The sequence below is a fragment of the Syngnathus typhle genome, linkage group LG20, assembly GCF_033458585.1.
Source record: "Syngnathus typhle isolate RoL2023-S1 ecotype Sweden linkage group LG20, RoL_Styp_1.0, whole genome shotgun sequence".
Taxonomy (NCBI): domain Eukaryota; kingdom Metazoa; phylum Chordata; class Actinopteri; order Syngnathiformes; family Syngnathidae; genus Syngnathus; species Syngnathus typhle.
This window is the reverse complement of record NC_083757.1, coordinates 6406288-6421420: the sequence shown is the minus strand read 5'-3', so window position 1 is coordinate 6421420 and position 15133 is coordinate 6406288. Positions and strand designations below refer to the sequence as shown.

Here is a 15133-nt window from a genome sequence, read left to right as displayed (position 1 = left end):
CAACTTTTGTTCCAACTCGATGTAGTTTACACAAAACCAGTCCTCAAATTGCATATGTTGAGAAAAGCCTACTAGAACATCTGAAATTGATTTGCAGTTGTATTGAGCTGAAATCTAATTTATGAACAATATAGGTACTATAGAATAATCGAGCCTCCAAGACTCTTTAAAGTCATCTTCCACGTAGCGTCGCTTTCAGCCCGGGACAGTCCAAAACCCCCACTCTGCCCCCCCACCCCTCGGGGATGCAGCACGCATGCGCGCCTCCTCTCCTTCTGCTCCCGCTGCTGCTCCTGCTGCAGAGAATCTGATGAAGGCGCGTTGAAGTGTGCCATCAACTCCTGCATGCGACGCTTGCTAACGCACTGTTTGCGTGGGCCCCCCACCGCTACCGCCACGCCTATGAACATGTCGACCGTGAGTATGAGGATGATGATGATGATGATGAGGTTCGCTGTCGCTGCGGAAAAGGGAAGGTTGTTTGCAGGTGCAGCCCTGCACACGGGATGGATGGATGGATGGATGGAAGGATGGCTGTGAAAAGTCGAAAGATAATAGAAACAGCAGCGGTCACGCGGTGGTGGCTTTTTTTGAGGCCCGTGAATGTTGAATGAGTTTCCCCTTTAAGTTCTGCAAATGACGCGCACAGACCAGTTGCAGGCCACTTTATTAGGTACACCTGCATGATTCAATGATAGAAGATTCTATGGCAACATAGATGCAAACATTTGAACCTAGTTATGTCATTAATACCTTTATGATAAATGAATTCATTCTATATCTACCTATGTGCTATTCTATATCTATTTTATTCTGTCTGCCTTCCAGCTCTAGTTTATTCTGTTATCTATCATTTATTGTAAATATAGATAATATCTATTGTAATTCTTTTGTGGCAGTGTTAATTTTCCAGAGAAGTGTTACAGTGCATCAGTAACACGGTCTGGAGGGATTTGAAATGTGACACTCTCGATATATAGTTGTTGTGTTCCGGAGCAGACGGATTATTTATTTATTTATTTTAATCTCGGCTGGCTCGTCCAATCAGAGGGCGTGTGATGGCGCAGCCAGCGCCCAGTTTAGAGGCAGCGCGCTTTGCTCTGACAGTGACTCAGCGCAGTCAGGTCGTAATGAGTCCTCGCCTCATTTGATGCCAATTTTTTTTTTTTTTAAATGAAAAAAAATTGAAATCATTAATAATGTAATTAATATTAATAATACATTGTTAATAATTTGCAATAAATAAAAGTATAAATATGTTTGCAAAAGTGTGCACACCGTCCTATAACTGGAAATGTTGCCAATCCCATTCAAACTTAAGTGGGACTCTTATAAATTCCCCCTGAGTTATCCCAAATAAAGGCTTTTAAACAAGGGTGTGTAGACTTTTGCAATCTACTGTATGCCGTGAGCTGTCGTAGTAATTCTGCATCCCTGTCCGCAGGCCATCGAAGAGGTGCAGGACCAGCCCATGAGGAGGCCTCTGGTCCGGGCGGCGTCGGAGGAGAGCACCGCCGACACGTACCCGCTGGGGGGCTCGCCATCACCGGGCGACACGCTGCCCTGGAACCTGCCCAAGCATCACCGCATCAAGCGCTCCAAGTCGGCCTCGGGTGACGTGATGGACCCGGCCGAGCGTGCCATCTTCCGGATCGCAGGTACCATCCTTCTTGGGCTTCCAAATAGTCTGGAGTCTGGAGCATCTAGTGTCCCAAAACTTGCTTTGTATTCCGGCTCTTGCGTTGACTTCTCATTGGCCTGCATGTACCTAATGAAGTGTCCGGCGGGTCGCGTGGCGCATATCGATTGACAAGCAAATGTGTGGTATGAAATAAGAGCCCCCCTCCTCCGATATTGATTAGTCAGGGTGGGGTACTGCAGCGATGTGATGATACACACGATTGAAGGACAACCAAGAATTTACATTAACAGTCCCGTCATTTTTCCCTCCCAAAAATTGCTCAATTTAAAATGCTCCATAATGTATGTGTTAACTGAAACCATTTATGAATACATTATCTGTCAAATAATGGCTTTTAGTATTAATAAATTGGTTATAAAATCCATTTAAATCAGATCTTGAAATACCACTTTATGACTAAACCATTAGCACAAAAGTTTGCACACCCTTAGTGCGTCTTTGATTGACTACCTCACGTGTGTGTGTTTTATCTTGGAAAATAGTCGATTTTAATCAGTGGTGCCTTTGATTTTGCTTGGGGATGTTGAAACTATGGATAGTGGCTTTACTTTGCTCCTTATTGAGTCTTCAACTCTGATTGACCTCAAATGACCCCTGATATCATTTGCGCTTTGAAGCAGACGCGTCATCTGGCCGGACCCCCCTCAAAGCATGTGGTCTGCGCCTTTAAGAGGAGGGGTCTGACATGTCATGGTGTGTGTTGAAGTGTCTGTCAGGGGGGAGACGCAGTCCAGGCTGAGTCTGGGTCCACATAGGGCCAGGCTGGCAGGGGTGGGGGATCGAGGCTTTTTTGTCCTGCTTTGACTCGCTTTTGGACCAGAGATGAGCGCAATTGCAAGCGAGGCGGTGGCCAGCGTCAAGGCGAGCACGCGTCCCCTGGAGCCGGGCCAGGCCCAGCCTGCCATGCTCACCCCGGGCCAGCGGCTGCCCGAGGAGCAGGACTACATGCAGGCCTACGAGAATGTGAGGGAGAAGTATAAAGGTAACGCTTTTACTAGGGCCAGGTGGGCTGCCTGTATCAGAATGCGAACCCACGTGGCCGTGCTGTGACGTCACACGCCATCAGAGCTGCAATGTTGTTGGATGCGCAGATCACTTAGTAGAGCTTGCTTGCAAACAAAAACTCCTCCGTTGGCGGAATCTTTGCCAACTGCTGCTTTCTTTCCCACGGCCCCCCCCACTCGCCTCTAATCCTGCCATGCTATCATTTCCTGCTCCTTTTAGGTCTGCTACATTGGAGTTGAAGGCTCATCAGGGCAACACTTTTTAGAAACTCACCTCATTCTAAACCCAACTGTAGCTAAAAAGCAAAATACTTAGCAAAGCAGTGCAAAGCAAACAGAGCCTTCTTGTTTACCTTCCATTTCAACGCCGCGCTTTAAATACATCACGGCATGCAATGTGCCCCGCCCCCTTCAGGGACACCCAAAATACACACTACGCTGCCGTTAAAGTGCATGCGCAAATGCCAGGAAAGCTCCCATCTAAAACGGCGACATGATAAGTTTGTTTTGGGAGCATGTATATAGAACCCCCCCCCTCATCATACCCCACCCATTAATGCCGTGCTTCTCTCAGATGACTTTCATGCAACTTAAAAATAGTAACACACAAACTGCTGTGCCCATTGAACACAAATGGTGCAGCAAAGTTTGTAGACTGACAATATAAAAATACACACAGACATTTATAACTCTTTACAGTTATATTTATTGCAGTTATTGATGTAGTGCCATATTCCGTTGAAAAATATTAGAGAGATGATCCGTAAAAACATACTTGCACAAAGGTATTGGGACACATTTGAGTTGTGTCCAAAGTTAACCTGGCCCGGAACCGGAGTAGGAAGTGTGGCTTGAAATGGATCTGAGATGAGAGGCTCGTTGGGCATGAGATTTAGTTTCGGTCTCCTCCAATCCCCGAGTCTGAGATTTAGCAACAGCTGTTAATTATGCAACCCCCCCCCCTCTCGTCCCTAAAAACAAATTTACGAGTGGAAGCTGCAGAAAGGTCAAGTCATCGGGCGCCAAAGTCCACTTTTGGCCGATTTCTTATCGTGATACAAACAAATGATTGTTTTGCTCTCATGGTGGCCGTGTTTGTCGTCACACTTTGGTAAATTTTGAACCTAATCAGTTTTATTTTGAAAGGTTTTTAAGTAGGGGTGGGCAAAGTATAGTCTGCGGGCCACTGGTGGCCCATTTCATTCTTTAATCCGGCCCAGCAAATATTTATTACTTAGTATTTGTTCAAAATAATTAAATGCAAAATTTATTAGAAAATAAATGTGACTCATGAGCCACATGCTGCTTCACCAAGACTGTATGATGTCAACAGCAACACGACTGCTGCTTGCTCATCCCCACAACAATGGCGCTAACGCCGCGCAGGCTCAGGCACGCCACAGCGAGCTCGACTCACGCGCGGAATGTCAGCCGTCCGTCCGTCCGTCCGCGCTCGACCGCCGTTTTTCGTCCAACTCCGCTTAAAAGAAAAGCCACCACGGGTGGACTGTGCTTTGTCAGCTTTTGCGACACAGACACCCATTTCAATCAAGTCATCCACGTTTAATGAGCGCTAACCTCCACCAAGTCAACTTCTGTGATGCTAACAGCTTTTTGCTAGTTATCCTAAACAAGAAAATGAAAACGAGTCCCTGCAAAATATTTTTTTGTGTATTTGATACGGAGATGCCACTCTGTCATAATTCCGTCTTGTAAAAAATGAAAAGCGACTGTGAGGCAACACAAAATAGTTCATGAAATTTTTACTGTAGCGACCAAGGGGAGGCAACATGTCGGCAATCATGTGACTGTCGAGCTATTTGATGATTAATTCCATTATTTGTCACAAGAAAAAAAAAAAAAGCTTTCCAGCTTTGCTAACTCGTCACTCAGTCGAACGTTGACAGACTCATAATATTAGCAGTGTCTGTCAGAATTTCTGATGAACCCATTCCAATGAATCGGCTAGTTATTTAAAGAAAATATGACAAATTGCCTTATTTTGAAGTCCCTTTACGACAATAAAAATATAAATTACACGCAGGCATCTCGTGATATTCCTCAGACTCAAAGTCCTATTCTAAGCAGAGCTGCACTGTTGTTGGATGCACAGATGACCTGCTTTTGTTTTTCCTGCATACAGCTTTCAAGGCAAATAACTGCTGAGTCACTTCCTTTGGTATTATTAATCGTAGCAATGGGTCACATAGTGAAGGAGGAGGAAGAGGAGGATGCACCATCAGGGTGGGGCCGGAGGAGGTGTGCTTGTTTTTTTCACACTTCCCCTATGAAAGGGATTGTGTGCGAGGCAGGAGGGCACAAAAACCCCAAAGCTCAGTGAGTAAGCCAGTGAGAGAGAGCGAGAGAGTGAGAGAGAGAAGGCAGGCCGGTTGTTTGCCGTTTTTGAGACTATTCCATCCTCAGATTGGCTGGCGACATGGATCCAGCCAGATCCATACAGCACGAGATCAGCTCTCTTAAAGGTACTTGGCATCATCCGCTTGTTTTTTGCAGTAATAAGTTGAGGATCATTTTGTAGCTTTTGTTGCCATTTGTGGGGGCCGCACGGGGGCAGGGAGTCGGCTGCTGCATGCATGCGGCAAAGCCGAGTGGCAATGCAGCATCGCCGTGGCAACGAGGTCGGCGACAGCGCAAGGTGGTCTCCGCTCGGCGTTTTGAATCGCGTGGTGTTAACTTGAAGGGGCGTGACGGTCTCCGGCATGCGTGAGATCATAACGAGCAAGCATCCAATCAGAAGTCGGTGTTCACCACGTCTTGGAGTATTGGAGAAACATCCATCAGCAGATGATGAATACCACAAAGTGCTCCTCAGCTCCATCTGATGGATCTACTGGGTCACAGCCCCATTTAGCCCCGATGCAAGTTCTTTATTCCAGCTCGTTTTGGATAAGAATTTGACCGGTGCAGGCGTACCTAATGTTGTGTCCATTGAGCATTCATGCAAAAGTTAGCAGTTTGGTGATAACAGCAGTCAGGAGTTGTTTTTACCATTTGGTGTTTTGAGGAGGGATGTGAAAGAGTCCGACCCGCTCGGCAAGGCCAAGGCAGGGGGGGTCACGTTTGGAATCCAGAGACAAAACCTCCCTCGCTTCATTGGGCCTCCACTGAAAGAATCGCTCAAGTTCATTTGCGAGCGCCAGCTGGAGTTTAATTCAAAGTTCTGAATACATCTTGGCCGAGAGCATTCCAATCAGCTTTGGCTCGGTTCTTGACCCAAATATTCACAGCTCATTTGGGGGATTTGTCAATATGCTCTTCACCAGAGCAGAGCATGGCAATCTGATAAGTCAGCATTAAACATTTTTTCTTAACTAGGCTCCACAAGGTCAGTGCTTGACACAGCTCATGTTTGTAGTGTACACAGACTTGTGGTGAAAGTGCTAATAAGCCTAGTTTGGGGGGGGGGGGGTCGTCATCGGGCCTTGATGCAATCTATATGCACTCGTTAGCCGTGTTAGCAACTCCATCAAGTCAAACTGTACGGAGTGAAATGCTGTTTTAATGTTAAATATTAATCATTTAAATATCCAGTTTAGCGGGGAAACCTTTCATCATTGTCTGAATGCTCCACAAACATTTGTCCAGCCCGCGTCGGCCGTCGGCCAATTCCGCTGATATGCACATTCGCGCCTCTCGCATGCCAATTTGCAGTTCTCGCGTGCCTCTATTGCTAATTTGAGTTGCGGCCGTTAATGGCCGCCATTCCTCACCTCCTTCTGTCTGTGAACGGGAATGCCACAACCATTAAATGTGCATAGTGTACCTAATGAACTGTCCAGTTAGTGTCAATTTTGTTTAGTTTGTAAAAATACCTGCATATATTAAGAATGAATGGAACCCACGTGTTTTGAAGTCAGTCATTTTCCTTGAGTGGCCACTGGGTGGCGTTTTTGGTTGGACCCTTTCATGAAACTGCTTTGCAAGATGTTTCTTCATAGTTTTGTGAAGTTCTTGATGAAATCTACAATGCTGCTTTTCTTCCTCAAGGGGGCGCAAATGCCTGGAGATGACTTGGGGTGATGATTTCTGTGACACTAGCCAACAGGAAGTGTGTGTCGTCTGTTTTTATTTTTCCTTGGAGTGTTGCCAGTAGCAGCAATATTAGTCCCTCTGTCTCAATAGCATTGAGTCATATTTAGGTGGAGGGTCACGTTGCCATGGTTACCAACATTTTGAGATGAATCATGGCAACGAGCGGTTTTGACACACACTCCCATAAACTCGAGTGCAGTCACCTTTACACCAAATTCTTGAGGCACTCTGAGGGCACTTTCCCACAGGCGGCCATTTTGGGTCATTTGTGATCAATTGTTTAAATTTGGCATGATGACATTGAAACTGGTTGTTTGCTATTGTTGAAATAGTGATACTGGACCAATTAGTCTTTAACACATATAACCAGTCAGATATGGCGCATCTTATTTCACACTGGAGAGACTCAAGTGCACGTGGAGTGCCGCAGGGCTCTTGTTCGAATCCACTGTAATTGATACTTTACAAGCTAACTCGAAATGTAGTTGCTCGCAGAAACCAATCACTGTTCTCTTGTATGTTGGGTGAAAGGTGAGCCATGTTGGAACGTTCGCAACAATTTACTCCCAGATGTTTCCACACCAGCCGCTAAACTGCAGGGTTGCGTTTCAACGGCTTGGAAGACAACCAGGCGTCTTAAATCACTCGCCATAAAACTCCGTCAGGAATTCGAGTTGCTCTGAGAAGCTTTGTGAGGTATGACAGGTTGATCAAATTTGTTAGGCCCGTCTATCATGAGCACAACTTCAAAAATAAGTAGATCAACCACGCCCAAGACACAGGAAGGCTGCCATTCTTTTTTTCTTTTCTTTTTTGTGGTGGTGCTAGTAGAATGAAAGCAGCATGCAGTGATGGCGTGGCAATGTGGAGTCTGAAAATTAAAGGATGGCGTACTTCCACTAGCGTGTTTAAGTCAAATTACGGCGGAGGAGAAGTAGAAAAATTTGCAAATATCTTCCAAACCTCCTGTGTATATTTTTGGCCCCGCCAACAACCGCGGTACCTCCTCAAAGCCGCGCTTTTTTCCGAGTCAGCCTTGCCAGGACAACGGCGCAATTGACAAGCTTCGTTTATCCTCGTTTAACTTTTTGTAGCTTCCAGAAGTCGCAGAGCTCGCTGGTGAAAACAAATTTAAAATGTAAACTACGTTGAATGCAGCCGTCTGAGCCTTTTGGCCGCACTTCCCATCCCGCATAGCTTCCAGATGTTTCCAACCACCCGCTACTGTCCTCCCGTCCGCTCAAACCCGAACCTCCCCCGCGGGGTGAGCTGCATTTGACATGTTATGATTTTCACATGTCGCGTCGCTCACAGTCCGCTAACCTGCTTACGGGTTTATAAACTAATTTGTGTCATCTCAGCCATCTTGATTCATATAGGCGAGCTGATAATGCGATTTGTGAAATGCGCAATAATGCAGCCAAATGAGAAGCAGGCGGAAAGCGAGCACGCTCATCATGTTCAATTAAGATTAATATCCACGGGGAGATGCTCCATTCTATTAATTCCTATTTGCTGACATGTTTAAGGTGTATTATGGTTGGTGTGGTGCCAGGCTGGCTCATGTTTTCCGTGAAGACGCTGGTGTAACATGTGGCAAGCGGCGGCCCCCCTCCGCGCGGTTCTCGGGCCGGACTGCCTGCTTTGCCCTCTGCTGCCTTTTTTTTTTTTTTTTTTTGCTGTGTCTTCTCCGTTGCCGTGCAATGCGTTCAGACGTGACAAGGGAGCCTTAAGATGGAGCCCGCGCGTAACCGAGACTTCATGGAGCTTTTGATTCAAAACGGTCAAGGTAGGCGGGCGCCGACAGTTCATCCTTTTTACCAAAAGGTGTCAGCATGGAAATGCTTTCTCGTGGCCGCTGCGGCCCGCTCTGTGTGTGCTGCAATGTCTCTTCTATTATAATCGTTTAATTTCTTATTTTTCGTTAGTTTAGTTCTGAAAAATTCAATTTTGTTAGAGTTTCTTCATTTTTTATTTCAAATATCTGTTGCTTTTAGAATGGTCACATGCAGATGTTATTTTATTAGCCCTTCTATGGCAGTTTGCATTCTTGTTAGCATTAAGCTAATTGGACTCGGTGGTGTAGTTTGCACAATTCTTTTTGCGTTATATCGAGTTTGACAGTTTGCAATTTGAGCATCTAGCGCTCATGTGCTGCTTGCGCCCAGACGGAAGCTGTGGAAGAAAAATGAGGCGCAGCATTGATTTATTTATTTTTTAACAACCTCCACAGAGGCCTCTTTGTCAGACTACTTTTCCGCCCTTTGTCCATTTTTTTCTCTTTTTTTCCCCTCCTTTGCGACACATGGAAGCCATCCAGGGTAAAGCAGCAGCACGCATGAGATGCTCTTTCCACTCGGCTCACAGCGCCCTTCTGCTTTTCGCTTCCCCGGCTGACGAGCCTCCACTTTTTTTTTTCATTCCGTTATTTTTTCCCTTAGCTCCCCCCCCTCCCCACACTCCCTCACTGCCTTCCTCCCTCCCTCCGCCTCCGCCTCCCATTGGGTTCTGATTAGAAGACACAATGTGGAGAGGTCAGGTCTGAGGAAAAGTGGCGAGCACGCAAGAAGGCAGGATGGACTTGTGCTGCTGTGTTTGCCCCGGATCTCCACGTGGTACGTTTTTATTTACTGTTTTGACGTTTTCGGTCCACTTTAAAGTTCTTTTACGTTGTTGTTTATGGTGTTAACGGGAACCCATTAGGCGTGAAGTGTTTATGGAGCGAACGGGCACTTGAGGATGCTGAGCGTCTGTGCGTCGTCGCACGTGTGGGAGCGGTCGCCGACTCCTCCCTTTTGGAGCGGACGAGGGGGGGGGGGGGGGGGGCGGCGGAATTCCACACATCTGTTCCGCTCACATGGCTGGCCAGAACTTTGTGCGTCAATTCTGCTTTGCCTTGTTGTCACGCAATTATTTGTGGTTTCATGTCACCGGTTGACAAGTGGTCAAGTCACTTGATTAGGTACACCCATATGCAAATGGCACTCCATGTAAATGTGACTTGTAGTTGAAAACATCCGAGAAGTGTTTCTAATTCAATCTGTGAACTTTTGTCAAAACAAAACACGTTTTTGGGGGGGATTGGGGGACTTTTCCCCCCTACTTTTTAAAAGTTTTGGCATGAAATCTCTATTTTGAAATGATCCCCCTCAAGTCTAATATAAAGAACACCTCAAAAATATTTTAATGAATTCTTAAAACTCCAAATTTCATATTTCAGTTAGCACAACTTCATTGAAATTGACTTGCGGCTCTTTGACGTGACTTAAGTCCGATTTGCATCTCTGGCAGTGCACCGCCGCCATTGGTCGCTTTTACGTGTCAGTCATGACGGGGCAGCGCTACTTCAGTAAATATTTGCATTGTGTGTATAGAATTTTGCATCATCATCATCGTGCCTCCGCCATGTTTTCATCTTCCCTGGATCGATCCGAGCAGCGCCAACGCCCCTTTTTTTTGCCTGCAGTGGATTGCTTGTGACACTGCAGACAAAACGTCTCTTTGATGCTGACTTGCTGCCAAATCGGCGCTTTTGATGCTACCAGGAAATCGGCCCCACTGTTCCCGCTTGACATGCGGTGCGAAGGAGGCTAAAAATATTGCTTCAGCTCTTATCACTTAACAAGCTGTGAAGAATTTGAAGAGAGTTTTCTGCCCATAAGTTTGCAATTAGCCTTCACGGGAGTTGCATAATGAGTCTCGCTGAGCGGGATTAAGGCGTTAAACGGGGCGGGAGTGGGGAAAAAATGGCTCAGGCTTGATTGTAAACATTACAGAAAAGGGAGGAAAAGGTCGTATGATCCTGCAATGGGAAAGACAGTGCGGGAAACTGAGCTCGGGCCTCAACTGTGTATGTATGCGGGCATGTCAGACTGCAGCGAGCGAGTTGGGCAAGCATGGGATTTTTGCTTGGGAGTCCCGCTTGGTCACTGACTTGATGGATTTGTGAATATTATTGGAGGAGTCTTGTTTATTCTGGAAAATTAAGAAGTTGTTCCCGTGCAGGTCAGGGCCATGGTGGAGTGCAGGGTGAAAGAGGGAACGAGAGGAGGTCTCACTCCTGCTCAGAGTTTGGACTCCTCATGGCTCTTTTTCCTCAAGTCTTATTTATTTGCTTTTAATTTGGAGGTTATTTCCATGCAGATTTGCGTGGACTGGCAGGAGTGGAGCAGGTGGAGGGAGGGAGGGAGGGAGGGAGGGAGGGAGGGAGGCACTCCCCTGCTCTGACTTGTCTCTGATTTTAAAACAGGTGGAGCATTCTTGTTTGTTTATAAATGTTGAGGAGCTGTGCGGAGGCAGAAATGGAGTTCTGGGCAAAGTAGTGCAGAAAGTGAGTGGCCGCTCCGACTTGTCTCCTTCGTGAGTGTCTGTTTGCTATCATTCAGAAGCTGCGGCAGGAGTGAGTGCAGGGGGAGGGTTAGGGGTGAGAGAGGGAGGGAGGGGGAGTGAGTGAGAGCGACGGACGGAGGGAGGGAGGGAGGCGTGCTCCTGCCGCGACTTCTCTCTCTTTGTAAAAACTACCGGAGGTGTTGGCTGCAGCTCGCAAACGTCCCGGATGGCACCACACCCCTAACGCCCCCCGCCACTACCCCTCCCACTCTGTCCCTCCCCTCCTCACCTGTCACCCCCACCCACGCGCCCTCCCACGTGTGGGCAAATCGGCCGCGATCGCCACACTCTTACGCGAGGCCCGATGCCGGCGAGCCCCCCAGGAAATTTGTTCCCCTCGCTGGTGGCGGCAGGCCACCTGGTCACCTTGCTGCTGGTGTGGCGCTGGAGAATTCGCAGGAAGCGAGGTAAGCGGCGCTGTGCCACTTTCAAGGGCAACTCAAGTGGGGAGGGGGACGACCTTGCCGCTTTCAAGTCCAAGGACGGAAACTTTTTCCTTGCATGCTGGCTGGTCTCGGTCTTCGCCGCCGTCCTCGCTGCGCTCTTATCCCGTCTGCCGTCACCACCCCCCCTTCGGCCCCCCTCCCCGCTCCTCCCTCAGCTCAGTTTCCTGTGGATTGACAGTGCTGGAGTTAACCCCGTGATTGCCAGCGAGAAGGCGCCGGCTGCTTTTAGTTTTGGTTTTGGACGCGTGTCAGTTTTTCTTCCTCAAAGCTCAGACTGCTGAGTTTCTTTGGGTGCGTTGTCAAGGCAACAGGCGCCTACTTCGAAGCAAGTTAGGTTCCGGAAGGCCGCTCGTATCTTCATTTGTTGAAGTTGACTGCAAAATGAAACATAGCATGTTTAAAAAAACAAAAGGTTGAACTTTTTTCCACCCGCCTGAAGATTACGACTTCATCATAGTTTGCGCAACAAAATTCAAACCTTGTGTTGTCGGTTATGCTACGCTATGCTATACGCTAAGTCGTTCTCAAAGTGCGGTCGGGGTCCCATTCGTGGTCCGCTGGCTTCCTCTAGTGGCACGCAAAGAATCACAGTTCAACTATTTAAATATTTTTATTAGATTCAGTTCAGTTGTATTTAACTTTAAAATGTCTATTTAATCTTCTTACTCCAATTTAAAGTTTTAAGTAGTGACATACGTGCCTTATAGTTGCAAACATTATAGTGCTTATGAAAACAATCGCTGTCATTAGTGGAAAACTTCTAAAAATAGACATCAAACTTACCCTGACATAAGACCTGCTCAACTCGTTTGAAAATTGTTGAATGTTGGTGGTGAGGAAGCTGGGACGCGCCTAACTCAGACTCGTTGAAACCTCGCCTGAGGCGAAGTCTAGAAGCCAGGCTGCTTGTTTTGCGTGTCGGACAAACCTGTCTGAAATGCCGCTGTCAAAGCACGGCGGCCATTTTGGTGCGATTGTTTCCCGACCAACCAGGCCGTTTTTCTTTTCCGTAACCGGGCCCCAGTGGTGCAGTTGGGGTCATAAAAAGAAAGGAAAAGGACGGGACACACCTTAGCCGCGATAAAAGCTGACTTTTCACGTGCATACTCTGACAATAACAAGATCGACCTCGTAATTTCCTCCATCTAAGAGGTTTTTAACCGTGTACAGTAAATAGTTTCTTAGCAAGATGATAGTTTGCAGAATGTGGACTTGCTAACAACCTTTGACTGCAAAATGACGTGCAAATTTGAAAGGCCAGCATCAATACTGCGTATGTTTGCACTGGAGACGGGATCGCGTTACAGACGACATCGTGTTGATGTCGCGTCTGAATTTGATAGCTTCAAAAGAGCACAAGAACGTGACACCGCTCTGTGATAATTATTAATCAGAATCATATTGTTTGATACTTATCATCCCAGCGGGCTGAATTCAATCTCAGTAATTAAAGTTGAAGCCCCAAGGTGCCTTTGGGTCATTAGGAAGCACGGCGGCGTTTAAAAAAAGCTCGGCAAGTTCCAAGCCAGGAGGCGAACTTGACACCGGTCGCCCGTCGTATCCCGGAGACAGTCATAACAAAAGATTCTCCTGCAGAATTCTCAATGGTAGTCTTCAGGATTTTTACAGTTTTCATATCGTCCTGCCGCAAAGTACGTAGTCCATTAAAGGCCGCTTCCATTTAGTGGCCAGCCGCGCCCAAAACTGCAGTGCAGTTTATATTCCACACTGCAGTGAGTCATTCACTCACTCTCTAATAACAGACTTCACGATGGGAGAGGAGCCCACTTTTACTGCACACAGACACGAAGACTGCTATAGAACAATGTTTCCTTCAAACCCACAAAAAACTCCAGAAAAGCAAAGCCCATTTTGTTGGGAAGATGACATTTTTTTGGGATGACTTGCCCCAAAAATCCTCAGCCCCTGAAGCCAAATTCACTTCAGAACTTGGTAGACGTGTTTGTCATGAGCAAACCCACAAAAAAGTCTGATCAAGCCGTGCTTGAAAAACCACAGGAAATCTACCATGGTTTGAAATGCAGTTTTTGCTGACTTGCAAATAAATCGTGACTAACTAAAATTCAGTCCCTGAAGTCCGTCTCAGTTCACTACATAAAATTTGGTAGACACGTCTACTATGACAAAACCCACAAAAAAAATCTCAAGACTCTATGCCCGAAAAGCTACAGGAAGTCCGCCATTTTGGTTTGAAGCTGCCTCTAATAGGCTCATTTTGTCCATTGGGTTCCTAGCCATAAGGGTCCAATGGATCCGATGTTCCTTCTGAAACTTACTGTATCATAAACACCCAGCGAGATACTTTGCGGTGGTCTACGACCACACAATTTGAAACATGCCCGCTTGGAGAGAATTACTGCAGACAAACGACTCCTTTCAAGAGTCCTCCTACGTCTTGTGAGATTCTCCTCCACACGCCGTGAAGGACATGAATGGTTGAGCACTACTGCTCACAAGACAACAATAGCTTAGCTTCAGTGTGCATGTGCGTGTGCGTGGGTTATTTATGACGCGCAGCTGTTGCAAACATGGCAGAGGTGAGGCTATATGTGCACTCTGTACTGTAAGTGTTGCGCAATCGGTGGCCGGTGGTAAATGCACTCTCATCTTTGTTTGTTGAAAAGTGTCCGTTCTAAAAGACTTTTATCACACACTTAATTTACGACTATGGGAAATGTGTCTCCCGTGTGCTTCTGTGCGTGTGTGTGTGTTGCGTGTGTGGGTTTAATTGGCGCACTGGGGTGGATTATGCAAGTGGTGGGCGGTGCAGAAGTCACACATGGCTACGGAAAATAAAAAGAGCGAGGGGGGCGAAAAAACCCTCGGGGGCGTGCGCGGGGCTGCGCGTAAATGGCATCTTTTTACGCACGGCCACTGAACGCACCAGCAGGAGTGGGTTGGACTTGGGTGCAATCCGAGACGACACTACGCTCGGTTCTCCTCCTCCATGGAGCTCGTGTAGACACAAAAAGTTCTAGGGGAGGGAAAAAAATATCCACGCAGCATGGAGGCTCGCGTGGAAGACGGCAGGGAGGCGCGGGGCACCTACACTTATCGCATGATGAATTATATCCACGAGATGAGGTGCGAGGACGTGGACGCGCACCTTTATAGCCGCATGTGTTGCGCAGGTATGTTTGCGCGCGCGCGCTCACGGACTTCCCCGCAGGCGGATTTTATTCGGGAGGAGGAGGAGGATTGACGCACGCATGCGCACTGTGCGTTGATTTGTTGTGCGTCTGATCAGTGGACTCGATTAGTCATGTCTTGTTACAATTAACAGTGGGATAATTTGGTACAGAAATAGAAATTAAAACAGTAAATTCAAATCAAAGATGGCTTTATGTGACCCTTTACACATTTTATGCTAATTCAAAAAAATTCTATTTTATTAGCATTAGGTTTTTGAGATCATTTCATTTTTAGTTTGAAGTTTGTCCTATAAAAGCTTGCGAAATGCAGATTTGACGATGCCTTGTCATTTATGGCTATTTATAGTTAGAAAAAAAATTCCACTT

General features: G+C 46.8%; 1 protein-coding gene across 5 annotated transcripts in view; it reads left to right on the top strand.

Moving 5' to 3' along the window:
* Positions 1-15133, top strand: part of pleca (plectin a) — a 43431-nt gene that overhangs the window by 2785 nt on the left and 25513 nt on the right. For 3 of the 5 annotated variants that reach the window (XM_061267874.1, XM_061267873.1, XM_061267872.1), the window contains exon 4: positions 1445-1658. In XM_061267874.1, the coding sequence (XP_061123858.1) occupies positions 1445-1658 (214 nt within the window). Of the gene's footprint in view, positions 1-1444; positions 1659-14538; positions 14747-15133 lie in introns of those variants that run through there. The other 2 variants (XM_061267875.1, XM_061267877.1) reach the window with 1 other exon arrangement.